Below are 26,950 nucleotides of genomic sequence, written 5' to 3' on the forward strand. Positions count from 1 at the left end.
GGCTCTCAAAGATCTCAAAAATTATTCAGATGTCATCCAGTGAGGGTTCGGTGCATCCCCCAAACGTGGTCCCTGAGCTCCTAGCCTGCCTGAGGCCTGCCCAGAGGCCAGGAATGGCCAGAATCCCAGAAGTCTCCAGTCCCAAGATGACCATACAGCCTTGCCCATTCCACATCCCTGATCCCCCACAAAGGACTCCAGCACCTAACCTGCTAATAACAGATATTTTAATGCATAAGGCATAGTGTGAGGCTGGGACCATTAAGCATCCTCAAACCCAGAGGGCCCAGCAGGCTGAGTAAGAGCAGGAGGGCTCACCCACCTCCCTACCACTGGGCAACCTGGAGAGCCCTGGAGGAGAGGGGCATCCAGTTTTTGGCACGGTGCCTGGGAGCAGGAAGTGACTAGCATGGTCCCAGCTACACCTCTGGGGATACTGCCACCAAGGGGCAGCTCTTTGGTCTGGAAAAACAGTCAGTGCAAATGTCCAGGGGTTGAGTTCTGGGGGAGTAAATGTGGCACACCACCCCAGGGCTGGGCAGTCTCTGGACAGTACCCTCACCCGTCATGGGCAACACATGGGCTTCTTCTTGCTGGCAGTTAGGTAGAGGTTGCTGTCATCACTGTTGATGCCTGAAGAAGGGTGAGAAACATGTGAAGCACGGATTGGAAGGTCCCTGTGCCCTCTGCCAACCTCATCCAGGCGGGCACTCACGGACAACATCCCCAATACGCCGGGATCCCGATTTCTCCAGCTCAGCCAGCACATTGGCCTCAAAGGTCAGTGCCGTCACACGAAAGAAGAATTCCCGGACATTTTCACCTGACACGGGGAGCAGATGGGTGCTCAGGGGCAGTTCCAGGCCTGGGGTCAATGAGCACAGCTGGAGGTGTGGGAGTGAGAGGCAAGGTAGGCAGGAATGCCACGGCAGAAGGCGGGACGCCTCTGACTCACCAGTGAGAGATGAGACTGCCCAGTACTCGGCCTTCATCTCTTGGGCCACCTTGAGTGCATCTTTCTCCATTAGCGTATACTGAGCAGGAGTCTGAGGGAAAGTCAGAGTCAGATGCTGGGGGTGGGGTTTCCCTTGTCAAGGTGGGAATTCCCCCGCCTGGCACACTCACACTCAGGTCCTTCTTGGAACCCACGAGGAAGAGAAGCACACTGGAAGGGTCATTCTCCTTGAGTGCATCAGCTAGCCACTGCCTGCCATAGACAGTGGACAGCAAGGGATGAGGGAGCTAGACAGGCTCCCCCCGCTGACACTTACATGCCCAGAAGGATATGCATTCTTCTCCTTCCCTTCCATGCTCCTGACCCCCCTCTTTTCTGAACCTTCTCTTCCCAGAGCCCCCATTATAGTTCAGCATGCCCACGTACTTGGTATGTTCCAGGGAGGCCACATCATTCAGGTTGAAAACGATGATGATGGCTGGAAGAGTGGGAGAAAACATATGCAGATTGTTGGGGAAGACACTACTGGTTCATTTCCACAATCCCTCCAGCCCTAGACTAGAGGCCAGGTGCTCCCACCTACCTCACTTAACGGTGGCCCTTACCTTGAGCTCCTCGGTAGTAGGTCGAAGCAATGCATTTGAACCTCTCCTGTCCAGCGGTGTCCCAGCTGGGAGGAAGGAGGGGGGAACACAGGTATGTGTGGGGCAGGGTGGTGCTGGTGGCTGCGGTGGGAGATAGGTGCTGGGAGAAGGAACGGCGGGAAGGAGTGGAGGAAGAACTCACAGCTGCAGACTGAAGGGGACGCCCAACACCTCAAATCGTTCCATCTCAAAGTCCACTCCGATGGTGGCCTTGTAGTTCTTATCAAAGGTGTCTTTGCAGAACCTGAGGGGGCACCAGATGCTCTGGTCCTGAGCCCAGCCCACCTGGCTAGACCTGGGCCCACTCTGCCCAGCCCAAAACAGCTCAGCTGCAGCACCCTCTTACCTATTAATGAGACAAGTCTTCCCCACTGACAGGTCGCCCACCACAATGACCTTGGAGATCTTAAATCTGCTGGACACAAGAGTGGGCAGGAAAAGTGAGCGCTAGCTCTTTCACTCAGAGGAGTCCCAATGCTCCCTAGTAGGTCCACAAAGGTAGCTGCACCCAGGCTGAGGTTACCATAGACACCAGGCCTGGACAAATATGCTGGGGAGGAGTGTTTTTGTTTTAGTATCAGAGAGACATGATTTTGAATTCCGGCTCTCACTTACTAGCTGTGTGACTTAGAACAAGTTTCTCAGCTTCTCTGAGCCTCAGTTTCAACCTTTGTTAAGTGGGGATTTAACATACATTTTATTGGGTGGTTGTGAAGGTTAAAATGAGATAAATGTCCTATATTCTGAGACATACACACACACACAAACATACATTCTAACATCTCTGAAATCAGGATACATCTTAAAAGTGGCGGTGTTTTCCATTTAATAAAAGACAATAATAGTATACAACACACTGCTTGGGCACACAGTAAATGTTCAATTACTGGTGGCAACTGTTAAGAGTGTTACCTTTTTTTACCCACAATAGGACTCATCCCTCTAGGACTGCTCCCTGCCCTGGAGCTCAAATAGATGGTGTGGAGGAAGCTGAGCTTGTGACCACGCCCTCGTGTTGGACACCTTCTCTGTGTCAGGAATTAAACTGCCACCTTCCTACCTCACCCCATCTCTTAGGACTCGCCACAACCTAGCTGGAAGAAACGGGAGCACACAGGGGCATGAAAAGGGGGAACAACCATATAGCTGGTAAAAGCTGAAATGGAGCCTCCAGTTGTTGGCTCTGTACCCTTGCTTTGACTACAGGTTTCCTGGGACTTCCTTTCTTCGTTCCGGGTGTCTCTAACTCACCCCACGGTGCCTGTCCGGTGCTCCTGGCAGGCGCAGGTGACGCGGGGGTGGAAGCCTTTGTGCACGTGCAAAGCGGCCTCCTTCCTCAGGCACTGAGAGGGATGGAAGAGAACGGGACTCACCCATTCCTGGCCCTCTTCCCGCAACCAAGCAGCCCGCGGCGGGGGATGGGGAGGGGACCACCCAGAAGCAGCAGGCCTAGCTGGGCGGCAGGGCTGGGCCCAAGCCTGTAACTGGTCTGGTGCCGCCTCCTCCCCGCCCACACCCACCGCAGCCAGAAGCCCGACGTGGCCCTGGCGCCTACCTGGGGCAGCTCCGTCAGGACGCGGTCCCTGCGCACCGGCGCCAGAATGTTCATCTTGCCTGCGGCCTTGCGGGGCGCCCTGAGAAGGCGCGGAGGCCTGATCCGCCCCAGCGACCCGGGCCCGTGGAGACCCGACAATCACCCGCGACCGAGGGGTCCCGACTATAACTCGGGGCCACGGGGAGCCTACGGGAGCCCGTGGCCTCGGGGACGCTACAACTACCGCGGGCCACGGGGATGAGACAATCACCCGGGGCCGGGGCGAACCCACAATCACCCGGGCCCGGGGCGTCCCCAGGACGACTCGGGGGCGAGGAGACCCCTCGGCCGCCAAGTTGGGGCGTGGAGTCCCGTCTGGGGGGACCCGAGCCCGCGCAGACCCTACAATAACCCGGGGCCGGATAGTTCCTACAATAACTCGAGGCCGTGAAGACCCGACGACAACTCGGGGTTGAGGCGACCCTACCATAACAGAGAAGCCCGGGGGCGCGGAGCGGCCCCGCCACACGGGGTCAGTGTGGGCAGGGACGGCACAGCACGGCCGGTGGACTGCTGGAGGAGGGGGCGAGGGGCCCAGGGCGCTGCAGGGCCTCGCGTCCCACTCGGCTCTCCCTTCGCAAGCGCTGTAACTTGATCCCCGGAAATTCCTGGAAAAGGGCCGCCCCCCGCCCCTCTCCCGGCAGCTCCAGGCCTCGCAGTCCGCCCCAGCCTCCCCCTCCCCTCCTCCCGCCAGCGCTGCCCCAGGTCAGGCTCCCCCTGCAGACGCCTCACCCGGCTGCGGGCCCGCCCTCACCCTGGTTGGAACCTTCCCAGATCGGGATCCCCCAGGTCTCTCTCCCCTGCACCTCCTGTGCCGGGCAGAGCCTCCATGGGGACCCTTACCCAGTCGAATTGGTGATGGGGAATCGGTGATCGCTGCGCAGCATCTGGCTGCGCCAGGAACCAGCGGGAGGGGAAAGGGGGAGAGAAGGGGCCCTAGGAGAGGCGGTGCTTCCCTCCTCAACTCCAGGCCCAGGACGTGACTCATAGGGTCTGCCCCCACTCGCCCTTCTGCCCTGGGAGGTGGTGGTGGGGAGCGTAGAGGGGGTGCCAGGGTCGGAACGAGGTGCCACCAAGGAGAGAGAGGTCCGAAATCTGGTGCGTTTTCCTCCAAGGCTGCCGTGTTAGATTGGGGGCCTGGGGCGCCGAAGACCAAGCTGCCTCCCTTGGTGGAGGATAAAGGAGGGCTAGGGGACCCAGAATTCCTCCCTTTGGAGAAGTCACCGCTCTGGGACATGGGGACTCTCCTTTGGTATGGGCGTTCTTCGCTCTGACCCCATTGAAATCCACCCCCACTCCCCCAGGACTTTTCTTTTTTGCAGTCTGCAGGCTAGAAGAAGGAGTAGCACACAACAAATCTCACCTTCAAAGGTGATTCCAAGAGAGGAGGGGGAGGACAGAAAGGCGATGTGATATGAGGTAAGCACAGTCCTTCAAAGAAGAAAACCCAAGCGTTTACTAAACCTTGCTCTGTGTCAGGAACTGAATTTGGGGATGCAAAGATGACTGGAGCAAGGAAGAGAAGACTGCTTAAAGGGAGGGGACTGTGAATGAACTTATTCCCATGAAGAACGAGCGTATCCTGGAGAAATCTGATCGCTGGGTATTTGGAATAATTGGTAGAGTCTCTTCAACAGTATTATCGGGAAGATGCATGAAATCTGTCATAGGGGCAATGTGGCCACCTCCTACCTCTTCTGACACTTCGCTCTTCCCCTCCGCCTGACTCGACTTTTTCTGCCACCTAATCACCGTGTTATAAATAAGCCGTGTCCCCTCTCTCGACCTCAATTTCCACAGATGTCTGAGGGAGTTGGACTGGGCAAATTCTGCTCTAACGTTCTAGAATTTTGCTTCACTCTACCTGAGTCAATCTAACTACAGTATATTAATTCCAGTTTGCAGTGGAACGGCAATCTTGTAATCCTCCTCCCTAAAGTTGCTCAAGATGTGAAGCGCTCAGTCCCGTGCAGCCGCAGGCTACACCATCCACCCGCCACATAAAATAAACACGCGTCTCCAAAAAACTACAACCCCCATGAAGCTTTAGGGTCTAACAAACGGAGGGGTGGTGCTAGTTTAATCCCTCTCGCGAGGTAATAAAATCTAACTACCATTCCCGGCGGGCGCCGCGCTGCAGAGTATCCAATCAGCTTTAAGTAAAAAGTATCGCGAGTCTTCTGTGAGACTTGACTCTATAAGCCCGTGGGAACAAGTCTCGGAAGCCCTTTTCACGAAGATGGCGCCGAAAGCGAAGAAGGAAGGTGTGTGCCGGGGCTAGGGATACACAGCTGGCTGGCCTGGGGTCCCCGCAGAGTGAATGAACTGAGAGGATGATGGCTGGGCCAGGCCTTGCGGTGTCTGCTGTGGGGCCGCTCCTCGAGTTTTGGCAACGCTGAGGAGCGCGTGGGCCCAGCCGCATGGTCTGGGCTTCAGTGAAGGGTGTTGGGGAGGCAAGCCCGGCCGGTACCACCTGCGGGGGACAGCCAGACAGTCGGCTCTGGGGCGCTCCATGTCTCTACACCTGTAAGGAATCGGTACTCTCATCTTCCCTTTTATCGCCATGTTAAATGGGGCTATATACTGTCCGCCGATGGCTGGACGATGTTGTACATAAAATTACTAGTTCACATTTTTAGCAAGTGTCAAGCGTTTGGTCATTGCTAGTTTTTTTCTCATCGTATCCCAAGTTCCCCCTAGAATCGTGCATATGATGGAAAAATTTTAAACTCCTGAGACTTGTGATGTCTTCAAAGGAACCACTGATGCACGTGTGGCCTCGGGCGCCCACTATGGGTCTTGAGGCCAGAAGTGATTGATTTCTGAATCCCGCACCCTCGTTTTCTTTCCTTCTCTCAGTCCCTGCCCCTCCGAAAGCCGAAGCCAAAGCAAAGGCTTTGAAGGCCAAGAAAGCAGTGTTGAAAGGCGTACACAGCCACAAAAAAAAGAAGATCCGGACGTCACCCACCTTCCGACGGCCCAAAACACTGCGGCTCAGGAGGCAGCCCAAATATCCTCGGAAGAGCGCCCCTAGGAGAAACAAGTCAGTACTGCCCCGTACCCTTGAAAAGATGTTTGGATATCCTCCGTTGGTAATTTGGAAATTTACCAAACCTAGAGCATGGCTTCTCAAAATCACGTTGGTACCTAGTGTGCTTCTCTAAAGGAAGTATGAGGAGAATAATGCCCTGTTTAAGAACGAAAGGAGGCGTGTTTAGCATATTAGCAGGAATTGTTTAAAACAACCCAGAGTCACTGTCAAGATTAGCGAATTGTTAGGTTAATCATTGTTTCATATGCAGTCTACTTTCTTGTGAGTATAAAGTGGGACTTAGATGTTCTTTGTTTGGGGGTTCCAGGTTTAGGTTGCTCCTCGTTGCACTTTTTTAAAATCTTTGCTGTGGGGAATAGTCCTCGAAGGTGAGGATGTGGGATGATTCTAGATTGATGAGATTCATTCATCTGTATTGGACAGTGAAGACCTGTAGCAGTGTATGGCAACTTCTTTTCATTCACTTTCCCAAATGTTTACAGTCAAGGAATGGTTGGGGGAGTGAGTGGAAAAGGTTAGGGTACTTGAGTGTTTCCGTGTCTCTAGTGGTAACGACTGACCTTAGGGAGCACAGTTTAGAGTAGAGCCATGGTAGTGGTTACCACCAGTGGGTCCTTCCACTGCTTCCTAAGAAAAAGGCAGGAGAGTGGATTGTGTCCACGGAGAAATGGACTTGACAGACTTTTTACTGCCATTTGGACCTAGAATTTAGTGTGATGAGAGGTTGAGATCTGATCTCTACTTTCAAAAGAGGATGGTGTACCCAGGCAAATAGAGCCTTTCTTCTCCAAATTTCAGGGGGAAAGCTGTGTTAGATGGCCACTGTAACTTTAACCTGAGCTGTAAATAAAAAGTTGCTTTCAAGAATTGATGGCTTGTAAGCCAGTTTTCAGCAACCAAAGGGGGCAAAACAGTCGATTCAGCCTCATAGTGAAGCACCAACATTCTTTGGAACCCTAGCCTGAGTTTCTAGATTCCATAGTCTTAACTTTATGCTCTTGGGTTAAGTTGTCTAACCTCTAAAGTCTCAAATTTCTTCTAGAAATTTGCTCTTCAGAAATGTTGAGGTCAGGTAAAAGAATGAAGAAGGTTGGAACTCAAAAATGATTCTTTAATCACTTAAAGGGTGAAAGCCCTTGAGATGTCCCCAAGCTGAGGCTCCAGGTCCCTAAGTTTCAGGGTGCATGTGATGACACTGTTCAGCGACCAAAGTCTGACGCAAATGATTGCTACCTCATTGTCTGATGCACTTGGGCTCCAAAAGAGGGCCCATTCTTTATTTTACTGGGCCCAAGCCAGTTGACCCCATTTTGCCTTTCTCCCAGGCTTGACCACTATGCCATCATCAAGTTCCCCCTCACCACCGAGTCAGCCATGAAGAAAATAGAAGACAACAACACACTGGTGTTCATTGTGGATGTCAAAGCCAACAAGCACCAAATTAAACAGGCTGTGAAGAAGCTCTATGACATTGATGTGGCTAAGGTCAACACCCTGATCAGGTGAGTGGAGTCCTGTGGGATGGGGAGGAGCCCGGGGCCTCTGGGCCTCTTGTCAGAAGCCAGGAAACCTGAATGGTATGAAATTCCTTGATGCTGCTTTTGAGATCAGAAGTAGACTTCCCAGTGAGCAGCCCCTGCTGTAATTGCAGTCCCTTGTATGGAGTATGGACTTCTGAGGAAACATCAGCTGTCCTGCCTCTAGGACTTAAGGGGTTGGTGCTCATTTTCTTGATCCCTACCTCTAGACAGAAGCAGACCCTAGAGTAAGATACAGTTATTGTCAGAATGCCTGTGGTGTTTCCCATAAAATGGAATTGGCTTCATTTGTGGCTTAGTGGCTTCCCTGACCCCCTCTGCGCAAATGATGGAAAAATCACTATTTGGGGGGGAAAAAATGACATGAACAAAGGAACCACCAATACACCAGAAGACTGGGGAGGAAGGAAGGGCATGGGGGCAGTGAGGGCAGTAGGGACTAAGGCTTCCTTCTCCACCCTAGGCCTGATGGAGAGAAGAAGGCATATGTTCGACTGGCTCCTGACTATGACGCTTTGGATGTTGCCAACAAAGTAAGCTTCCTTTGCTACAAACTCCTTAACACCTCCCCCTTCCTGGGTGCAAATGATGTGTCTGTAGTGACCAAACCCTGACTTCGGTGATTAGTTTCAACTGACTGACTGCGCCCCTTCTTTAATAGGCCCTACCCCTCACCATGTGCCCTCAATTTGCTTTTTAACTTTGACATTTCCCTCTTAATATTCACATTTCAACTCCCAGTAACAAAGCTCCCTTTTGTTTTTCAGATTGGGATCATCTAAACTGAGTCCAGCTGACTAATTCTAAATATAAAAGTTTTCACTATATGTATGCTTCTTTTCTTTATGTTGATTTCTGGGTGGGAGGCCATACTGTGGTATATACACACCTAAGTAACAGGGCTTGGGCAAGACTCTTGGTCTCCTTAACCTGTTGGAACACTCAGCCCTATCACCTCACCATACCTGTAACAGATATTTGTGACCCAGACTAGAGTTGGTTGTCGTAGGACAACTACAGCTTGGCCTCCATCATGAGGTAAGAGACCAAGCAAGAAGCTTTGCAAGAACCCCTTCCTTTATCTCTGGAAGAGGCTTTGTATGAAACCAATATCCAGAGTTTTCATTAGCATCCATTTCAGGGCAGTGTGGGTTGGCTGGCTTTCCGGTAGCACCTTGTGCCCATAGCCATCTACCATGTCCAACCGGTCTGTCTGCTTCCCTCACCCCTTGCCCAAGGAAGGACAAGGACTTCAGAAGAGTGCTTTCATTAGTGTTTTCAATAGTGGGTGCAGGTTTGAAAGGTGGAGTGGCTGGCCCCAGAGGACAGCTCAGGCAAGGGGCTAAGTCTCTTCTCAGTCCGTGTGAGGGTGTTCTTGGCTGTGTTTGCTGTTCTTGCCACAAGTCCCTAACTGCGCTTTTCACTCAATCAAGAACTTGTCTTTGTGTTGCCGGCTGGGGACACCTTGGGGGCAGAAGTCAGAGCGGAGGAGGCGGGAAAAGTAGATGAGGATCATGACATCCAGCATAAGCAGGATGCCCAGCAGAAAGGTTCCCAGGTTCCTCTGGCCGGCGTAACCCAGGAAGAAATGGGTGAGGTAGGCCTGAGGGGCCAGGCGGAAAAGAAAGTACATAAACAAGTTGATGTATTTGTTGACTCGATAGAGGAGGAGGTCCTGGGCATTATTGATCTTCATCATCATGCGTATTGTGAGAAAGATGTTGCTGACCTCCACCAGCAGTGTTAGGACGCCCCCACCAACAAATCTGCTCCAAAAGATGCCTGAAAAGAAGGCACCCATAGCCTACAAGGCAAGGGAGAGAATGGGTTAGGGAACCCAGATGTCAAGGCTTTCCTGGAAGTTGGTGGAAATAACAAGGCTACCAGAGTGAGGGGTAGGAAATCTTCCCTTATTTGCTTCTTTCTGAAATATAGTTTATAGTGGATTCAAAAAGATTAAATTTTGATCCCTGCCCACATATTCTCTCTCTGGGTGGAGTTTCCAGTCTAAGAAGGCGAGGCCATGATTGCTGGCCTCAAATAGTGAAGCAAGGGCCCAGAGACTGCCAGCCCTCAGCATTCTAGCATGAGATGTGGGACACAGGGTGGGGATGGGGTTAAGAAAAGATGGTCTTTACCTCCCAGGTTCAGAAAGACAGCTGAGACTAGGTTGCTAGCACCAGGCCTATACCACATCCCCTGCTTCTCACCATGACGTGGTGGACGAGGTACTCCCAAGAAGCTCGTGCCTGATGGCTAACCACAATATCCAGCGTGTCGTGGATGAAGTACCCTAGCGGAGGGTTGGGGGAAGAGGTCATAAATGGTACTGAACAAGAAGCTTATCCCTGTCCCCCCTTTTTAATGCTTCCTGGGGAAGACCTACCTGCGGAAAAGCAAACAAGCAGATAGCCAGAAAGCGACCATGCGCTCTCAACGTCCACCAGCATCTCAGGGGTCTGCCATATACTGGAAGGGAAGGGAAAAGGCAGGCTCTCATCTCAGTATCCCCAGGGACCCACAACTCTCCCCCCACCCCCATTACCCTTGCCAGTCCCCGGAGGGTCTGGGCTGGCGCTATTGGCTGACGGGGGAGCCAGGAGGGGCTCGGCTGAAACCCAGTTGTCTCCAGTTTCCCAGGTGAGAACCCCCCCCACCTCCCCTGGCGCTGCTGCCGCTCCTGATTGGACAGCATTTTAAACCGGGAATCGGGTGAGACTGCCTGGGCCTTAGCCAGCCGGTGAGTGATGGAAAGAGTAATGCGGGATCCCCTAGCCACCTTCACTCCCCCAGTCCTTCACTCACCACAGCAGCGCCCAGATCCCTGACACAATGGAATGGGCGAAGGAGACGAGAAGGTTGTGCCAGCGCCAGGTGCGCAGGGGGTCGGCGCGCACGTGCGCAGGCAGGGGCAGGCGACAGAGCGCGTGCCGGAGCGCCCGGAAGGTCAGCGTGGCGCCCAGGAGCAGCGGCAGGGCGGGGAACAGCATTGGGGGCATGCTGGCCCTCCCTGCCTCTGTCTGTCCGCCCTCTAGGTGGCCTCCTCCGGCCGTTCGGGAAAGGTGCTCCCTCTCCGGCCAGTCCACCCCGGACGCCTCTCCTGCCGGCCGCCGGCCTCACACACACGGTTTCGGCGGAGACCTCTAGGCCCCTTCGCTCCTCCAGTTCCCTCCCCGCCGGCCTCTGCCCCCGCCCCCGCCCCGCCCCGCCCCGCCCCGCCCGCTTGTCCCCGCCCCTCCGGCGCCTCTGCAGCGCGGAGGGCGCGAGCTCCATTTCCCGGGGCCCCCCCAGGCGCCTCCAGGCTCCCGCGGACTTCGGGCAAAATGGGCTGTCCTGGGGGCGCTGCCATCGAGCCACCCCTCGCTGGCAGCTCCCGACTGCCGACGGAGTCCCACTTCGCTCGCTTGGCCTCGTTAACCCGCATCCCCACTTCCCCCAGGGGTCCCGGCTCCCCCTGCCTGGGCGGGTACTGAGAGAACTCTCTCTCCCCGCCCTCAACTCCTCTGTGGGCAGAACTAAGCGAGGCCCGTCACAACCCACGTCCTTAATCCCTGGTTCTGGGGACCAGCCGGTGCCCCGCTTCGGACTGTGATCTCCGCCCGGACCTTGTTCCACTGGATCACTAGCTTCTTCGAGCGCAAGACGAACACGTTTACCTGCCTCCACCTCGTCCCGCACCGAGTCGGTGCCTAGAAACTGTCGACTACCTCATCACCCATCCTCCCATCCGGCTCTTGGGTTCCTGGGGCCGCGCGGCAGTCACAATCCTCCCTCAGACAGTCCCAGCTCTCTTCTCCCTGCTCCCTGGAGGCTGGGGCGGGGAAGACGGCCGATTTGCCCAGGCCGCTGGGGTGACTCTCACTCCGCAGGCCAGTGGCCTGGAGCAGTTGCAGCTCGAGACCACTAGGTGTCAGCCTGTCCTCACCGTGGCGCGGGATCCCCTCCCGCCGGCGAAGGAACCAGGCAAACTGAAGGGCGGCGGAGAGGCGGGGTCGGGGGTAAAGGAGAAAGGAGTAGTGGGGGCGGGGGCGGGGGGGCAGGTGGTGGAGGTGCTGCGAGAGGGTGGAAAAGCCAGAAACCCGAGGCGCAAAGCGGTTTGGGTGTTTGTTCTGCCTCCCCTGATGGCTCCAAGGTTACACATTAACCCCTCTGGGACTCCTTGGTCAACCAAGGCCCAATCGGTTTCTAGGTGAGAGCACGGAGTGTCCCGACTGAGCGGCCTTCCCCTCTGCTCTCCCCTTTGCTCACAGGGCAGCTTTGTCCGACAGCCACAGCGGCCTGAGCCAGACTGAGGGGCCCTCATGAGGGGCCCTTCCAGCAGTCATTCCATGTGGGTAGGTTTGGGCACCCTTTCAAGGGGCAGGGTGGGAGCTGAAGATAAACACCCCTTTCCTCACGTTCCTCGCCCACTCAGAAATAGGGATGCCATCCCTTAGCTAATCACCATCCTTCCTGCTCCCTAAACTGAGCTTTTATGGAACTCGTGAAGAGCAGAAAGCGCCAGGGAGCGACCTGGAATTAAACTCACTTCTGGTCAAGATCTTAGACAATTGTACTAACCGACCCCCTACCTCTGGGCAGAAGCCTTGAACCCATATGAGCCGAACAAGTGTCTTTCCCCCTCTCCCCGACGCTTTCAGGTAGTAGTCCACTTCCCTCCCATCTTCCCCCAAGGAGGTTCTCTCTAGTTGAGAACTGAAGGCAGATTACTCTGCGGCAGCGGCAGCGTTGTATGTGTGCGTTGGGGAGTTGAGGGTGTTGACGAGCGCAGTGCTCACTAGCTCACTAGTCGGGACAGCCCGGAGACCGCGTCACATCCTCCCTAGGTGAATCAACTTGCACAGATCGGGGTTTCCCCGGTCCCTCCCTAGGCAAACACGAAACTAATCCGGCACCCTGCCCCACAGACCAAGAGCGCCGACTCGGTTCAGTTTTGGTAGTGTTTATCGTTTGCGTGTCAATGAGAATCTGCCCTCTGCTTCGGAAACAGCGTCACTAGTGGCCAAAGAGTGGGGCAGAGAGAGATCGGTCCTTTCTTCCCACCCTCACTCGGCCTGCGCTGGGAACCCCTCCGGTCTAAGGAAGCTTTGCGAGGGCCGGATGCGGCCACGTGTGTAGGAAGTAGCTGGTATGGTGCTGGCTTTTGCGGGGCGTGCCAAGAAATGGCATATCGCCCCATTCCTTGCACCCTGGGAGGGCGACTGCGGATCCGGACTGCAGGGACAGTGCAAATTAGCGGAGACAAATGAGAGGCTGAACCAACACCTAGCTCCACTAGCTCCGCCCCCTCAATTATCTTGCAGTGCAGGGGGCGTGGTTCTAGAGGGGGCGGGCCCGCGCACGCGCTGTGTCTGAGATTGGGGGTTCCGGAAATGTGACTCTGAGAAATGAGATGGAGAAGTACGAGCGGATCCGAGTGGTGGGCAGAGGTGCCTTCGGGTGAGCCAGGGCTCTGGGGGAGGCAATTGCTCGGGGAGAGGGAAAATAAGCCCCAACTCCGACAGCAAAATCTCTCCCCGTTTAGCCCCGCCCCGATGCGTGAGCGCCTAATCCGGGAAGCCCTGCCCAGGCTTCCTGTCCTAGTCCTGGTTGGGAAACTCCGCCTCCAAGGAGGTCACGCCCCCGGCCAGCCTTTGCGGCCCCCCGCAGAGTTTGTTCTTTGATCCTGACTCATTCATTCAACAAATGTTGAGCAGCAACTATACACGTCAGGCTTTCGATACTGGGTATACAGTTAAGACCAAACAGGCGTGCTCCTGTCCCTCTCGGAGCTTACAGACGATCGGAAAATTATACAATAAACAGGACATTGTTAAAGCAGTGATTAACAAACGGCGAGAATAGAGTACAACACCAGGGAGTATTCATTTAGGATGGTCAGGGAAAATTTCTCTGAGAGGTGAAGTTTCAAACCAAGACTTGAGGAATGAGGACCAGTATGTAGTCTGAAAAAGGCAGAGCTTCTCAGGCGGAGGAAACAGCTTATGCTAAGGTCCTCACGTGGGAAAGAATTCAGAGTATTCAAAGAACTGAGAAAAAGACTAATGTAGTTGGAATGTAGTGGGCAAGGTAACCAGTGGAATAAAATGTGATTGTCACAGAGGGTGGGAACCAAATTACGGCCTTGTAGGCTGAGGTAAAGAAGTTGAATTTTTTGCAGTGTAAAGGAAAAGAGGTTTAAGCAAAGGAATGGTCTTGATATGATTTGCACTTTTAAAATGTCACTCTGGCTGCTGTGTAGAATTTAGATTTGAGGGTGACAAGAGTGAAAGGGACCATTTGAAGTCTAGTGCAGTATTTTAGGCAAGAAATGATAATTTGGCCAAGGGTTACAGCAGAAGACACAGAGAAATGGGTGGGTTCCCAGTATTTTGGAGGTAGTAGAAACAAGATTTACTGATGTTAGTGTGAGATAGAGGAAAGATTCTGGCATGATTTTCAGGTGTCTGACTTTACTAACCGGGGGACTTTAATAACTGGGGGATGGTGGTGTCATTTACTGAGATGGAAGAAACTGAGGAAGGAAAGGTTTCAAGGGCAGGAATCAAGAGTTTTGTATTTGTTAAAATTCAGGATGCTTGCCAGCCATTCAGGTAGAGATGCAAAGCAGGTAGTTGAATATGTAAGTCTGAGGCTCAGAGGAGAGGTCTGAGCTGGAGATATACAGTTGATACTTAGATAGTCCATCATTCAACAGATACTTATTGAGCTCCTACTAAGTGCTGGGGTATGCACTAGGCTATGCACTGGGGCTATAGTGGTGAAGGAGAAAGAACAAAACCCTGCTTTTATGAACACTGACTACAGAATTGGCAGAAAATAATAAAATGAATGGCTCCTACTCACTGAGTATTTTTGATGTGCCAGGCGCTGTGCTAAGTGCAGTACATGCATTTTCTCATTTGATCCTCTCAACAACCTTATGAGATCGATCCTATTTTCCAGATCCTGATGTCACATAATTTAAGACCAGATAACTAGTAAGAGGAGGAGCCAGGATTTGATCCAGGCAGTTAACTCCAGAGTCTATGCAGACTTACAGAGACCAAGACTAACTTTATTAGGCACAGTCATTGTGCCTGTGGTGAAACTGAGTCCCAGATAAGTTAAACGACTTACCCAAGGTCTCAGACAGCTTGTGGTCGGTTCTCCCTATTCCTAAACTCAGTGTTCTGTGCACTAACTTAGATGACTTCTTAGTCTAGGTGCCAATTCCCTTGTCCTAAGAAACACCCAGTCACCAGGTCTGCCCTGCCTGATATGTGGCTGGAAGCTCAGCTGGTACCCACTCCTGTACTCCATGTCCTCAGGATTGTTCATCTGTGCCTTCGCAAGGCTGACCAGAAGCTGGTGATCATCAAGCAGATCCCAGTGGAGCAGATGACCAAGGAAGAGAGGCAGGCAGCCCAGAATGAGTGCCAGGTCCTCAAGCTGCTCAACCACCCCAATGTCATTGAATACTACGAGAACTTCCTGGAGGACAAGGCTCTCATGATCGCCATGGAATATGCACCAGGTGGGCCAGCCTCCTTGCACTGGCCTGGCTCCAAGGGCCTCTCACCTCTGAGACAGGCAGGCACAGATCAGCCAGCTTCCCTCCTTGGAATGGGCTTGGCTGAGGGTCAGAGGTATAGGGTTCTGACCCCAGTTGTGTGACACTGGCAGGCCCTTGCCCTGTCTGGGTCTTTAGTTTCATAAAAGGAAAATCTCAAGCATGGAGAAGCCTGGATCTTGACTAGTTCCTTGCGGCTGCAGGTGGCACCCTGGCTGAGTTCATCCAGAAGCGCTGTAATTCCCTCCTGGAGGAGGAGACCATCCTGCACTTCTTTGTGCAGATCCTGCTGGCGCTGCATCATGTGCACACCCACCTCATCCTGCACCGGGACCTCAAGACCCAAAACATCCTTCTAGACAAACACCGCATGGTCGTCAAGATTGGTGACTTCGGCATCTCCAAGATCCTTAGCAGCAAGAGCAAGGCCTACACGGTGCCTGGGCATGGAGGGGACCTCAAGGGTGCTGGAGGTTTTGAGGGCCAAGGTCTACTTTGCACCCCTGTCCCCAGCCCCACACCCCCAAGACCTTGGCCCCTTAGTCCCTGGCTGGATGGTCCTGCAGGAGGAAGCACTTTTGCCTACTTTGGGGAGAAGCTGTCTCTAAGTGGGCTTTTGGGCAGAGCCTTGGTCCTCCCAACCCGGGGCTGTAATATCAGCTTCCCTCCTGCAGGTGGTGGGTACTCCATGCTACATTTCCCCTGAACTGTGTGAGGGCAAGCCCTACAACCAGAAGAGTGACATCTGGGCCCTGGGCTGTGTCCTATATGAGCTGGCCAGCCTCAAGAGGGCCTTTGAGGCTGCGGTGAGTAAGTCCCCCCCAGGGGGACAACTGGGAAATCCCTACCTCTATCTCCTGAAGTCCTTGGCTCCAACCACTTCTGTGTTTCTTCTCTTGTGGCTCACTTATGTCTCTCTCATCAGACTGGTGGATTACCCCAGGCCAGGGCTGTGGCTTCCCTAAGACTATGGGTCCCTTAGGGTAGGGCTTGGGTCCCCCCATTAAACTGAGGGCTCCTGAGGGTAGGGCTCTCCCATCAGATTAGGGACCCTCCTAAGGGCAAGACGTGAGTTTTCCCAACATGCAGCCAGCTGACATGGCTGCAGCTCCCCTGTCAGAGGTTCTTGAAAGCAGGGTTTGGCTCCCCTATCATCCTGGGAGCCCCCTCACCAGACCGATGGCTTCTGAGTGCAGGGCTGTGACCACCCCACCAGGCTAGGGGCTGGGGCTGGAGCTGGGGGTGCTGCAGTTTAAGAGCCTGGCCTGAGGTTCTGGCCAACCCCACACGTGGTGCCTTCACAGAACCTGCCAGCGCTGGTGCTGAAGATCATGAGCGGCACCTTTGCGCCCATCTCTGACCGGTACAGCCCTGAGCTGCGCCAGCTGGTTCTGAGTCTGCTCAGCCTGGAGCCTGCACAGCGGCCACCGCTCAGCCACATCATGGCGCAGCCCCTCTGCATCCGGGCGCTCCTCAACCTCCACACCGACCTGGGCAGCGTCCGCATGCGGAGGCCGGTGCAGGGAGGGGGCCCTGGGCAGCAGTGGGGCACCCCGTGGGAGCACAGTAGGCCTGGGGCAGAGAGGGGCATTCTCGGCAAGTCCACCATTTCTGGGTGTGGGGATGCCAGGGAGGGTCCTTGTCCTGAGGCCCCCATCTGTCCTGCAGGGCAGAGAAGCCCCTGGCCACCGGGCCACCCATGGCCCCCGGCAGCACAGGGGGCAGGACCACCAGTGGCCGTTGCAGAGGTAAGTCGGGACGACCGCAGGGGTTCCGACGGACACCATGGCATTCCCACCAATTTATTATTTTTTAAAAATAATTAATTAATTAATTTAGGCTGTGCGCGGTCTTAGTTGCGGCATATGGGGATCTTTGTTGCGGCACGTGGGGATTTTTAGTTGCGGCACGCATGCGGGATCTAGTTCCCTGACCAGAGATCGAACCCGGCCCCCCTGCGTTGGGAGCGTGGAGTCTTATCCACTGGACCACCAGGGAAGTCCATCCCACCAATTTAATAGGCCTGATGAGTTGTCCCCGCAGGTGTCCCCCGGGGACCTGCCCGGCCGGCCATTCCGCCGCCGCTGTCATCGGTGTACGCGTGGGGTGGCGGGCTCAGTGTGCCGCTGCGGCTGCCAATGCTCAACACAGAGGTGGTCCAGGTGGCAGCGGGGCGCACGCAGAAGGCTGGCGTCACGCGCTCCGGGCGCCTCATACTTTGGGAGGTGAGCAGGCGGCGGGTGGGCCTGAATGGAGGGGGGCGTGGGTCAGGAGCTGAGCACTCAGGCGCCGCCCACGCCCTCCCCTGTCCCCTCGCAGGCCCCGCCCCTAGGCGCTGGAGGGGGCGCCCTCCTCCCTGGGGCGGTGGAGCAGCAGCAGCCCCAGTTCGTCTCTCGTTTCCTGGAGGGCCAGTCGGGTGTGACTATCAAGCACGTGGCCTGTGGGGACCTCTTCACGGCCTGCCTGACTGGTGAGCCGGTCAGGGGACTACCCTGTGGGGACTCAGCTATAAGAAGACCCCCCCCCCAGAGCAATTCCCTTCCTTGCCTATCATTTGCTAACTGCTCACTTAATAATGCTTTTACCTTCCAGGGAGTGCTTTACTTACCCGATCTCCCTTACCTTCACAGTAGGCCTGACAAGGCAGCTATATCATCCCCATTTGACAGATCTAGAAACTAAGGCTCAGAGGCTGACACTTGTCCAAAGTCACACACTTGGGAAGAAAGACCCCAGTCCTCTCCCCCCCCCCATCCAATTCTTCCAGCCCTAGCCTCCAACTAACTTTTTCTTGCTCCTCTGATCCAACGTTGCACTGGTCTGTCTGGAAAAACAGCCTAACCTCTTTCCTTTCCCTTTCCTCACTGCTCCCCTTCCCAGACCGAGGCATCATCATGACCTTTGGCAGTGGCAGCAATGGGTGCCTAGGCCATGGCAGCCTCAATGATATCAGCCAGGTGGGTTTTGAGTGTACATTGGGGAGGAGGAAGTGGGGAGATGGCAAGCAGCCCACATTTGAGAGCTGACACCCAGGTTGGGGGCAGGGGAATCCCCAGCAGCCACAGGTCCCTGTAGCTCCCAGGCTGCACCTGTTCTGGGCAGCATCTGGGGAAGTACAGAAAGACCAGGCTTCCCCAGTGGTTGCAATATGTGTGGGGGGGAGTTAAAGAGACAGCCACCTCATGAGAATTTGCAGCCTCCCACTTCATCCCTACAGAGGATGCTGAGGCCAGATGGCTAGTCCAGACCCCTTGCCCAGTCTGCCCTTGCTTCCCCTCTCTCTAGCCCACCATTGTGGAGGCCCTGCTGGGCTATGAGATGGTGCAGGTGGCCTGTGGGGCGTCTCATGTGCTGGCCTTGTCCACTGAGCGAGAACTATTTGCCTGGGGCCGCGGAGATGGTGGTAAGATTTCACTCTGTTCTAGCCTCTGGAACCCCCCAGCCATGATTTGTTCCTCTTCATAGCCATCTTCTACCCTATGGCCTGTTTTCTCCTCCTCCTTTTCTCTCTGATTCATTTATTCACTCGACAAACCTTTATTGCACACCCACTATGTACCCACCTTGTGCTGGGTGCTGAGACAAGATGAACATGATGTCGATTCCTTCGGGTGGTCATGATGTAATGAGAGAGATTTCATTCATCCAGCAATATATGTTGTGCCCCTCGCTGGGTCAGGCATCAGGCTGGGCATTGAAACTAGGGATGACTTAGACGGGGTCCCTGTCCTCCTGGAGGACTCAGTCTAGATGGGGGAAGGATGACACATCTCCAACGTGATAGAGGACAGACAGCATCAGGGCTCACCCAAGGTCCAGAGGTGTGGGAACACAAGGAATGGCTTGGGACTCTACCTGGAGAAGACAGATGTGGCACCTGAACAGGGCCTTAAAAGAGGAGTAGAATTTTGACCCGCGGAGGGGCCAAGGATGGGCATTTCAGTCAGGAACAGCCTTCACTCATGCTGCACTGTGGGTCCTCCTTATCCTAGTATCACTAACCCTAAAGCTCAAACTAGCCCAGTGCCGGTTTCTCCTTGTAGGCCGGCTGGGACTGGGCACCAGGGAGTCCCACAGCTGCCCCCAGCAGGTACCCATGCCCCCAGGACAGGAAGCCCAGCGGATTGTATGTGGCATTGACTCCTCCATGATCCTCACTGTGCCCGGCCAAGCCCTGGCGTGTGGGAGCAACAGGTATGTGAACTAGGTGCACTACAGTGACTAGCCCGCCCTCTCCCCCACCTTAGCTGCCAGTGCTCCGTCTGTCATTGCCTACCTCCCACCAGGGATTAGAACTGAGGGGGGCTTGAGTGTTCTGTGGGTTCAACCCAGTGTAAGATATGTCCCCTGGTGCACCAGCTCCTGCCCAGATAGGTGGGGGGAGGACAGTCTATATAAACTGTGTCAGCTGGACTTGGCTTCTGGCTCTGCCCTCAGGTTCAACAAGCTGGGCCTGGACCATCTCTCCCTAGGGGAGGAGCCTGCCCCACACCAGCAGGTGGAGGAGGCCCTGAGCTTCACACCACTAGGTTCTGCACCCCTGGACCGGGAGCCCCTGCTGAGCGTGGACCTGGGCACTGCTCATTCAGCTGCTGTAACTGGTAAGTAGGACCTGGGCACAGGAGGCCAAAGGTGGACTCCCCTGGCTTCCTTGGGCCCTCTGTTGAGGCACCCTTTCCTTCCTTTCCTCTCTCCTCCCCCACAGCCTCTGGTGACTGCTACACATTTGGCAGCAATCAGCATGGGCAGTTGGGTACCATCGCTCGCCGGGTCAGCCGGGTACCTTGTCAAATCCAAGGCCTCCAGGGAATCAAGATAGCAATGGTGGCCTGTGGGGATGCCTTCACTGTGGCCATTGGGGCAGGTAATTAGTGGGCACTGTGGGGGCAGGTAGAGGTGTGGGCAGACCCAGGGGCAATGGGGGGTTATGCTCAGGGCTACTGAACTCAGCAACCCCATGTTGGGGCCAGTATGGCAATCTAGGAAGCTAGCTGCTTGCTAAGGTATGTCTTTCTTCCATTTCTCTCCTTGGGATTCTCTTTGGCAGAAAGTGAAGTGTACTCTTGGGGCAAAGGGGCCCGAGGTCGACTGGGAAGGAGGGATGAGGATGCTGGACTCCCTAGGCCAGTGCAGCTGGATGAGACACACCCCTACACAGTGACTTCTGTGTCCTGTTGCCATGGAAACACTCTCCTGGCTATCCGCCGTGAGTTATAACTTCACCCTCACCCACACAAGGGTTAACCCAGCTGGCCCCTGCCCACATTCCCATCCCCAGTGGTCACAGCCCAAATTATTAAAAGCATTTTCAGCCCCCAGATAAATGAAAGCAGAAGATGCTGGGCAAAAGTGAGCCCCCGGGGTGGGCAAGGGTAGGTGCTTCTCGTGCCTGAAGGGCTGCCTCCGCTCCTCCCCAGGGCCCAAATGTGTTCTTTCTCCTCCAACCCTCAAGTCCAGTTTAGTTTGAACCTCTATTTCTGGCCTGGCAGGGTCCAGAGTCCAGGGCCCAGTGTGGGAGTGAGAGTGGAAGTAGCTGAGGCTTGCTGGAGGCATCGCCCTCTGGGAGGCTGCAGGGATTTCTCTTTTGTGCTCTCCAGCAGTCACAGATGAGCCAGTCCCCCCTTGAGGCACCTGGATACACCTCTGGACGACCCTGATATTGCTTCTCCTGTAAATGTTCTTGAAAAGTGCAGGTGCCTCAGGCATGACCAGCCCCCTGGATTGTATCATCAATGCGGTATAAGAACCAGTAAAGCCCCTGCTCTGCCTTTGGCCCTGGATATGTAAAACTCAACCCACCCTATTCCCCCAACATCCCTCTTTCCCCTCCCCACCCCTTCTTATCTTTAGTCAACGTCCCCAGGGTTCAGCCTGGCTAGAGTTGGAGGCCAGATGTAACTTTTGGAAGCAGGGAGGTCTCCAGAGCCTCTGCAGAAAAAGGCTGGAGGTAGCTGTGGCTCCACCTAGACGCTGCCCCTTCCCCCAGCCCAGTTAGAAAATAAGTCGCTGGTGTCTACTGGGAGAGCAGCTCAGTGCTTTGGAGTAAGGCAAGCTGGGGCCTGCCTGTTCTGGCCATTCCAGAGGCCTAGCCCCTGCATTGCCTGGGGCAGGGAGGTCCCGGGACTGCTACCACCCGCCCCCACGCCTATATCCTGAGGCAGGGGTTTACACAATCTCTGAGTGCCTCCCTTCCCCTGGGGGAGTGCATGGGCTGCAGTATACTGCAGAGGACATCCCTGCTGAAGGTTGCCCCTCACCCCATGCCATTCCCCCAAAGCACGTTGGGAGAAAGGGTAGCTGGCTGGACCAGACTAGTTTCCCAGATGACTGGGAAGTAGCGCCAATAAAAAATCAGCTGCCTGCCTAGAGTGTGGTCTCTTGAGGGCTGGGGGTGGCGGCCACCCCAGGGCTGGGCTGGGCTCCATCTGGGCTGCAGGGCCGCGGTGGAGAGAGGAATGTGGGCGCAGCCTGAGGCCCGGGACGAGGTTCCTCTGGCCCAGTTCCCAGCCCGGCCTCCCCACCCAGCTGGGCTCCCCGGATCTGGTTGCCAGCCTTCAGCTGCCTAGCACCTGGAAGCTGGAGCCCCGGGCCCCTGGGCGACACGTGGCCCCCGAGGCCGAGCTGTTGACTCCGGAGAAGCGAATCTTTGTGGCGCTGCCCGTCCCCCGAGGCTCTCCGCCCCATCCAGCATCAGAGCTCCCCCCCACCCCACCCCACCCCCGGGGAGTAGCGGGGCCTCGACCTCTGTTCCCGAGCATAAAGAGGAGACCCTGCTTCCTGGAGGGGGAGAGCCTGTCTGTGCAGAACCCCGAAGCCGCGGGACGGCCGGGTGGGTGGGGAGCCCGGCGGAGCGGACACTAGGACCGCGCGGGCACGGCCCCGCCCCCTCTTCCGGCGGGCGGGCTCAAGGGCTGGGCGCAGGCCGCGGCTGCCAGTCGGCGCCGCCCGCAGCCGGGAGCGCGGCCGGAGCGAGGCGCGGGCTGTGGGGCCGCCGCGAACCCGGCCCCGCTTGCCCGTGCCCGCCCGCCATGCCCGGCTTTGACTACAAGTTCTTGGAGAAGCCCAAGCGTCGGCTGCTGTGCCCGCTGTGCGGGAAGCCCATGCGCGAGCCCGTGCAGGTTTCTACCTGCGGCCACCGCTTCTGCGACACCTGCCTGCAGGAGTTCCTCAGGTGCGGCCCGGCGGGAGCGGGGGACGGCGGGTGGGGGTGGGAGACGCCGCCGGGGGAGGACCCAGGCCGGAGGCACGCCGGGCCTTTGTCTGCGCCGCGGCCCCGTGACCTCAGGAGCGCCCACCGTGACGTCACAGGGCGGCGGTGACGTCAGGCCCCGAGGGAGGACCCCACGCACTGATCCGTAGGGTCCCGCGTGCCACGCGCCAGGTGGGAAGAATTCCGTGCCTTCCCGCAGGGTGGAGGTGGGAAAAGACGCCCTTCCTGATCCGTGGCCGGCCCTTCCCCCTCACCTGAGAGCCAGAACGGCCTCACCCTTGAACTTTGAATCCTTCTGGGAAGAGGAGGACAAAACCCTCTGCCCCGCGCAGCACCTTAAGCCTCCGGAGTTTTCACCCATCTAAGCTCTTCTGAGTCTTCGGACGTTCCGAGAACGGCAGCTATTGTTCTCCCATTTCACAGATGAGGAAACGAGATTCAGATTCAAAGAAAGGCTGCGATTTGCCCACGGTCGCACAATTACCTAAAGGCTTAACGGGTGTAAGCCCGGCCTGCTTGTGGTCGCACGATAGAGGGAGGACCGCGACGCTCCCGATCTCCCCTGAAACAGGAACCCGTTGGGTGTCCCTCCCTGCCCCTGGGGGTCCTGAGTACCGCGAGTGATCTAGAAGTCGTGAGGGAGGGGGTCGCACCCTGGGTGTGACTGAACGCCCCCTGCCCTCTTCCGACCCAGGTCTTCTCTGGGCTCTTGGGCACTCGTTGAGTTCTGGGCGCCCTGTGGTGTCCTGAGTCTCCTGTCCACGCTGGGAGCTGCTCATTCTGGGGTGTGGGGAGGCAAGAAGAGGGAGCCCCGTCTCGTGGGGAGGTCGTGGGCCGAGAGCACCGGGGAAGGCTGGGTCAGCCAGTGCCCTGTGTCAGGAGGCTGTTTGCTGAGGGTTCGTGGGGCGCACGCAGGCTGGGAGAGCACCCCTGGGATTCCGTCCCTCCGTCCCCCGCAGCCCCTTGCCCGGCGGAAATCTCAGCAGGCCCTTTGTTTTCGGTTCCCCGCAGCCTGGGCCGGTCCTGCCCTCACATATGCTCCTGCACAAGCTGCTGTGCTGCCCCCTCCTCTTCCCTCACCCGCCTCCCTCCTCCCTTCAGTGTACACACACTCCCCTACCTACACACAGCCCCATTGTCTTCTCCCGTGCTCTTCCCCGGCCCTCTGGCTTCCAGATGAGGCCAGCTGAGCCTCCCCCCTCCTCAGCTGACCCACCCTGACTGCCTCGGGGAAGGAACGGGGGAGGGGGCTGTCAGGCCTGTTTCCCTCTTCTGTCCCTCTCTGCTGCTTCTCCCCTCCCCCTCCCGGAAATCCCCTCTTCCTCTCCCACAGCCCCTTCCCCCATCCTGTCTTCTCCCCTGGGCCTGGGCCTCCACTGCTGGCCTGGAGCAGTGTCTGCCCTTGCCTCCCCACCTCGGCTGGCGCCTGAACTCTGACGCTGAGGCCCCGGAGGGAAGGGATGGTGGGACAGGCCCTGCCCCTCCCACCCTACCAGCTAGGGTGTCCATAGCCCTAGGGGAACCTTTGTCCTGGCTGGGCCCCAAGCTGCCCAGGCTAATCTTCTGCCTGAAGCCTGGGGACTTGCCTCAGTCCCCTCCCTGACTCCAAAATCACTAAGTCAGCACATTCCTGAAGCAGCCAAGCAGACCCCCTCCCCCACGGCCCACCCCTCTTTCCCTTCTCCTGCCAGCGCTGTTACTCAGGTTGGTCCAGGAAGCCTGGTTACCCTGTGGGCATGGGCATACCTCCTCAGTGCCTGGGCATGTATTATTCTTGGCATTGGCAGCATGCCCAGTAGTAGTCGTGGGGCCAGGGGGAGGAGGTGGGTGCTAGAAATCCTTTGAGCACCTGGGGCATGGACTGCCCACGTCCTGCAAAGTGCCCTCATGGACAGGGCTGCCATGTAGCCTCTGCTTCCGCCTTCATCCTTGCCTGCCTCCCACCTACCTGACTCAGACTTGCCAGAAATGCCATGCCTGAGGGTCTTCAGTCCTGCTGGGTGAGCCCTTGCCCTGCCTAGGCCGCGCCAGGCATGCGTGTCTGGTCCTGGCTAGGGTCAGCAAGGCCATGTTAGCAGAAGGAGGCATGCCACAGGTTCCTTGAGTGCTAACAGCCTGGTGTGGGATTGGTGGAGGAGAGGGAGAGCAGCGGACAGGGTCAGCAGGCTTCAGATGCCTGCCGTGCAGTGACCAGAGTCTTGGCTGTGCTTGCCTGGACAGTTTTTCTTGGACTAGCCTCTCTTCTGTGTACAGGGTAGTAGAAACTATCTGAGCTGTGGAATCAGACAGACATAGTCAGTTCACCCATGAGCCTCAGTTCTTTCATCTGCAAAATGGGGACACTGAGCCCCTTCTCAGGCAGTTTGTGAGAACTGGGTGGGAGTGTAAACACAGTCCCTTGGAGCGAGCCTTTCCTCCTCTTTGCTTTAGAAGACACACCCACATAGGAGGAGGGGAGAGTTGGGGTAAGGTGGCCCCAAGCTGACCTTTGCCCTGGGTTCTTGGCTGGGCACCCTCACAGGGGCTGGGCAGCCCTGGCTCTTAACCTCAGCCCATCCGTGTGCACCTTCCCCCAACAGCTTTCAGCCCAGCCAATGAAAAGTAACCTGGGGGCTGGGTGGCTGGGCAGCCTGTTCCTTTCGCCCTCCAGCTGCCATCCTGGGGGAGGGGTGCCAGCTGCCACCTGTTGGCCAAATGCTGTCTGAAGCAGCTGCCTCTGCCTCCACTGGGCCCAAATCCACCCTCCCCGGGACAGGAGCTGGGATCTTTGGGGGTCCTGTAGAAGTGGGTACCCTCAGGCCTCTACTTGCCCTCTCCGGTAGGGCTGCCTGGGAACCAGTCTGGTGAGGGAAGGAGGCTACCCTGGCTGAGGGGATGGGGCCCAGGGATCTCTCTTCCCATAGTATGGCGCCTTGACCCTGTCCCCTCCTCCTTCACAGTGAAGGAGTCTTCAAGTGCCCTGAGGATCAACTTCCTCTGGACTATGCCAAGGTGAGTCCACCGTGCCAGGTACAGGCTCTTGCCCTCGGTGGAGGCTGGAGCTGCTGCAGCCAGTGGGCTCGGGGCCAGTGTCAACCCGGTGCTGCGGAATCGCGCACCCCTACGAAGGTGGCCTGTTCCCTCCCACCAGGCCAGTTTGCAGATGAGGCCCGAGTCTGCCCTGTAGGGCAGGCACAATGCCCAGCCTGTGGGGGTGTACAGAGCTGCTCTGTGCCCACTAGAAGTGTCCCCTCCCGTTTGGGTGGCTGGCCAGCCCTGTGGCTGAGGGCCAGGACCCCTGTACCAGGAGGAAGGAAGCAAAGGGTGTGGAGGCTGCCTGGGGCTGAGCAGGCTGATTGGCTGCTGCTCCGAAGGGAGCGTCCTGGGCTAGCGTGTTGGGGACCCTGGAATCTAGTGTTGGAGCAGAGACCACCTGCTGCGCTCTTTATCCCTGGGCACAGAGGAGAATTTCCACCAAGGGGCTGTTACTGGCTCTAAGGTAGAGAGCTAAGCTATCTGGGGTGGAGGAGGTGGGAACTGGGGACTGTAGCAGGCTCTAACCCTGACCAGTTCCCCACCTCCTTGCCCCCAGATCTACCCAGACCCAGAGCTGGAGGTACAGGTACTGGGCCTGCCTATCCGCTGCATCCACAGTGAGGAGGGCTGCCGCTGGAGTGGGCCACTTCGCCACCTACAGGTGAGGCTCTGAAGGGGCCGGGGTGGGGGGACTGCCCCTCCCTGGGCAGGCACTAACTGCGGCCCCTCCCACCAGGGCCACCTGAATACCTGCAGCTTCAACGTTGTCCCCTGCCCCAACCGCTGCCCCGCCAAGCTGAGCCGCCGGGATCTGCCCGCGCACCTGCAGCATGACTGCCCCAAGCGGCGACTCAAGTGCGAGTTCTGTGGCTGTGACTTCAGCGGGGAGGCCTTTGAGGTGGGTGGGGCCTGGCTGAGGGTGGAGGGAGAGTGGGGCACCTGGTGGCCCAGGGATCCCTTAACTCAGCCCCTCTGGCGTTTCCACAGAGCCATGAAGGTGTGTGCCCGCAAGAGAGTGTGTACTGTGAGAACAAGTGTGGTGCCCGCATGATGCGGCGGCTCCTGGCCCAGCATGCCACCTCTGAGTGCCCCAAGCGCACCCAGCCTTGCACTTACTGCACCAAGGAGTTTGTCTTTGACACCATCCAGGTGAGGCCCTTCCTGAGCTGTGGGCCGCGGGGCAGGTAGCAGGGAGTCAGGCTACTGACTGCTTCTCTCTGCGGCCCTAGAGCCACCAGTACCAGTGCCCGAGGCTGCCTGTGCCGTGCCCCAACCAGTGTGGCGTGGGCACCATGGCTCGGGAGGATCTGCCGGGCCACCTCAAGGACAGCTGTAGCACTGCCCTGGTGCTGTGCCCATTCAAAGACTCCGGCTGCAAGCACAGGGTGAG

General features: G+C 56.7%; 5 protein-coding genes and 4 non-coding genes across 18 annotated transcripts in view; 7 read left to right on the forward strand and 2 right to left on the reverse strand.

The window, feature by feature from the left end:
* Window positions 1–210: 210 nt before the first annotated feature.
* On the reverse strand, window positions 211–4,147 carry RAB34 (RAB34, member RAS oncogene family). 3 transcript variants are annotated; one of them, XM_036836806.1, is made up of 11 exons: window positions 4,037–4,147; window positions 3,155–3,373; window positions 2,851–2,942; window positions 1,946–2,011; window positions 1,742–1,843; window positions 1,561–1,625; window positions 1,382–1,433; window positions 1,126–1,207; window positions 956–1,046; window positions 716–823; window positions 211–633 (listed from the first exon to the last, which is right to left on the reverse strand). In XM_036836806.1, exons 2-11 carry the CDS (start codon window positions 3,206–3,208, stop codon window positions 566–568), a joined length of 780 nt encoding a protein of 259 aa, XP_036692701.1. In that variant the 5' UTR covers window positions 3,209–3,373; window positions 4,037–4,147; the 3' UTR covers window positions 211–565. The 3 variants fall into 3 exon arrangements, with proteins under 3 accessions (XP_036692701.1, XP_036692700.1, XP_036692702.1); XM_036836805.1 differs by having other exon boundaries at window positions 1,946–2,014; XM_036836807.1 differs by having other exon boundaries at window positions 3,155–3,367; window positions 4,037–4,089.
* A 1,178-nt stretch (window positions 4,148–5,325) lies between these two features.
* RPL23A (ribosomal protein L23a) lies at window positions 5,326–8,610 on the forward strand. 2 transcript variants are annotated; one of them, XM_036836810.1, is made up of 5 exons: window positions 5,326–5,457; window positions 6,053–6,236; window positions 7,571–7,747; window positions 8,247–8,316; window positions 8,551–8,610. In XM_036836810.1, exons 1-5 carry the CDS (start codon window positions 5,433–5,435, stop codon window positions 8,563–8,565), a joined length of 471 nt encoding a protein of 156 aa, XP_036692705.1. In that variant the 5' UTR covers window positions 5,326–5,432; the 3' UTR covers window positions 8,566–8,610. The 2 variants fall into 2 exon arrangements, with proteins under 2 accessions (XP_036692705.1, XP_036692704.1); XM_036836809.1 differs by having other exon boundaries at window positions 5,423–5,719.
* On the forward strand, window positions 5,898–5,964 carry LOC118887645. Its single transcript, XR_005018119.1, has one exon. It is a non-coding gene; the product is annotated as a small nucleolar RNA SNORD42 (small nucleolar RNA).
* Window positions 7,425–7,496, forward strand: LOC118887563. The gene has a single exon (XR_005018043.1). It is a non-coding gene; the product is annotated as a small nucleolar RNA Z17 (small nucleolar RNA).
* LOC118887646 lies at window positions 8,103–8,171 on the forward strand. The gene has a single exon (XR_005018120.1). It is a non-coding gene; the product is annotated as a small nucleolar RNA SNORD42 (small nucleolar RNA).
* Window positions 8,362–8,431, forward strand: LOC118887565. Its single transcript, XR_005018044.1, has one exon. It is a non-coding gene; the product is annotated as a small nucleolar RNA Z17 (small nucleolar RNA).
* Window positions 8,611–8,754: 144 nt separating the features above from the next.
* Window positions 8,755–11,677, reverse strand: TLCD1 (TLC domain containing 1). The gene is made up of 4 exons (XM_036836808.1): window positions 10,589–11,677; window positions 10,170–10,252; window positions 9,994–10,076; window positions 8,755–9,587 (listed from the first exon to the last, which is right to left on the reverse strand). The coding sequence occupies exons 1-4, from the start codon at window positions 10,780–10,782 to the stop codon at window positions 9,204–9,206; spliced, it is 744 nt and encodes a 247-aa protein (XP_036692703.1). The 5' UTR covers window positions 10,783–11,677; the 3' UTR covers window positions 8,755–9,203.
* A 370-nt stretch (window positions 11,678–12,047) lies between these two features.
* Window positions 12,048–21,679, forward strand: NEK8 (NIMA related kinase 8). Of its 4 annotated transcripts, none has more exons than XM_036836803.1 (15): window positions 12,048–12,117; window positions 15,094–15,299; window positions 15,539–15,771; window positions 16,010–16,141; window positions 16,640–16,848; window positions 17,004–17,083; window positions 17,379–17,560; window positions 17,655–17,805; window positions 18,216–18,292; window positions 18,621–18,738; window positions 19,379–19,529; window positions 19,773–19,936; window positions 20,041–20,199; window positions 20,383–20,541; window positions 20,933–21,679. In XM_036836803.1, exons 2-15 carry the CDS (start codon window positions 15,164–15,166, stop codon window positions 20,959–20,961), a joined length of 1,980 nt encoding a protein of 659 aa, XP_036692698.1. In that variant the 5' UTR covers window positions 12,048–12,117; window positions 15,094–15,163; the 3' UTR covers window positions 20,962–21,679. The 4 variants fall into 4 exon arrangements, with proteins under 4 accessions (XP_036692698.1, XP_036692696.1, XP_036692697.1 ...); XM_036836801.1 differs by lacking the exon at window positions 12,048–12,117 and adding an exon at window positions 13,127–13,222; XM_036836802.1 differs by lacking the exon at window positions 12,048–12,117 and adding an exon at window positions 13,127–13,222 and having other exon boundaries at window positions 20,936–21,679.
* Window positions 21,680–22,274: 595 nt separating this feature from the next.
* The window catches only part of TRAF4 (TNF receptor associated factor 4), a 35,768-nt gene continuing 31,092 nt past the window's right edge, over window positions 22,275–26,950 (forward strand). For 3 of the 4 annotated variants that reach the window (XM_036836585.1, XM_036836582.1, XM_036836583.1), the window contains exons 1-6: window positions 22,278–22,506; window positions 25,485–25,536; window positions 26,117–26,221; window positions 26,297–26,458; window positions 26,548–26,709; window positions 26,790–26,945. In XM_036836585.1, coding sequence (XP_036692480.1) covers window positions 22,364–22,506; window positions 25,485–25,536; window positions 26,117–26,221; window positions 26,297–26,458; window positions 26,548–26,709; window positions 26,790–26,945 — 780 coding nt within the window. In that variant the 5' untranslated portion in view covers window positions 22,278–22,363. Of the gene's footprint in view, window positions 22,507–25,484; window positions 25,537–26,116; window positions 26,222–26,296; window positions 26,459–26,547; window positions 26,710–26,789; window positions 26,946–26,950 lie in introns of all 4 variants that reach the window. The other variant, XM_036836584.1, reaches the window with a different exon arrangement.

This window comes from Balaenoptera musculus, chromosome 20 (assembly GCF_009873245.2).
Source record: "Balaenoptera musculus isolate JJ_BM4_2016_0621 chromosome 20, mBalMus1.pri.v3, whole genome shotgun sequence".
In the NCBI taxonomy this organism is placed as follows: Eukaryota; Metazoa; Chordata; class Mammalia; order Artiodactyla; family Balaenopteridae; genus Balaenoptera; species Balaenoptera musculus.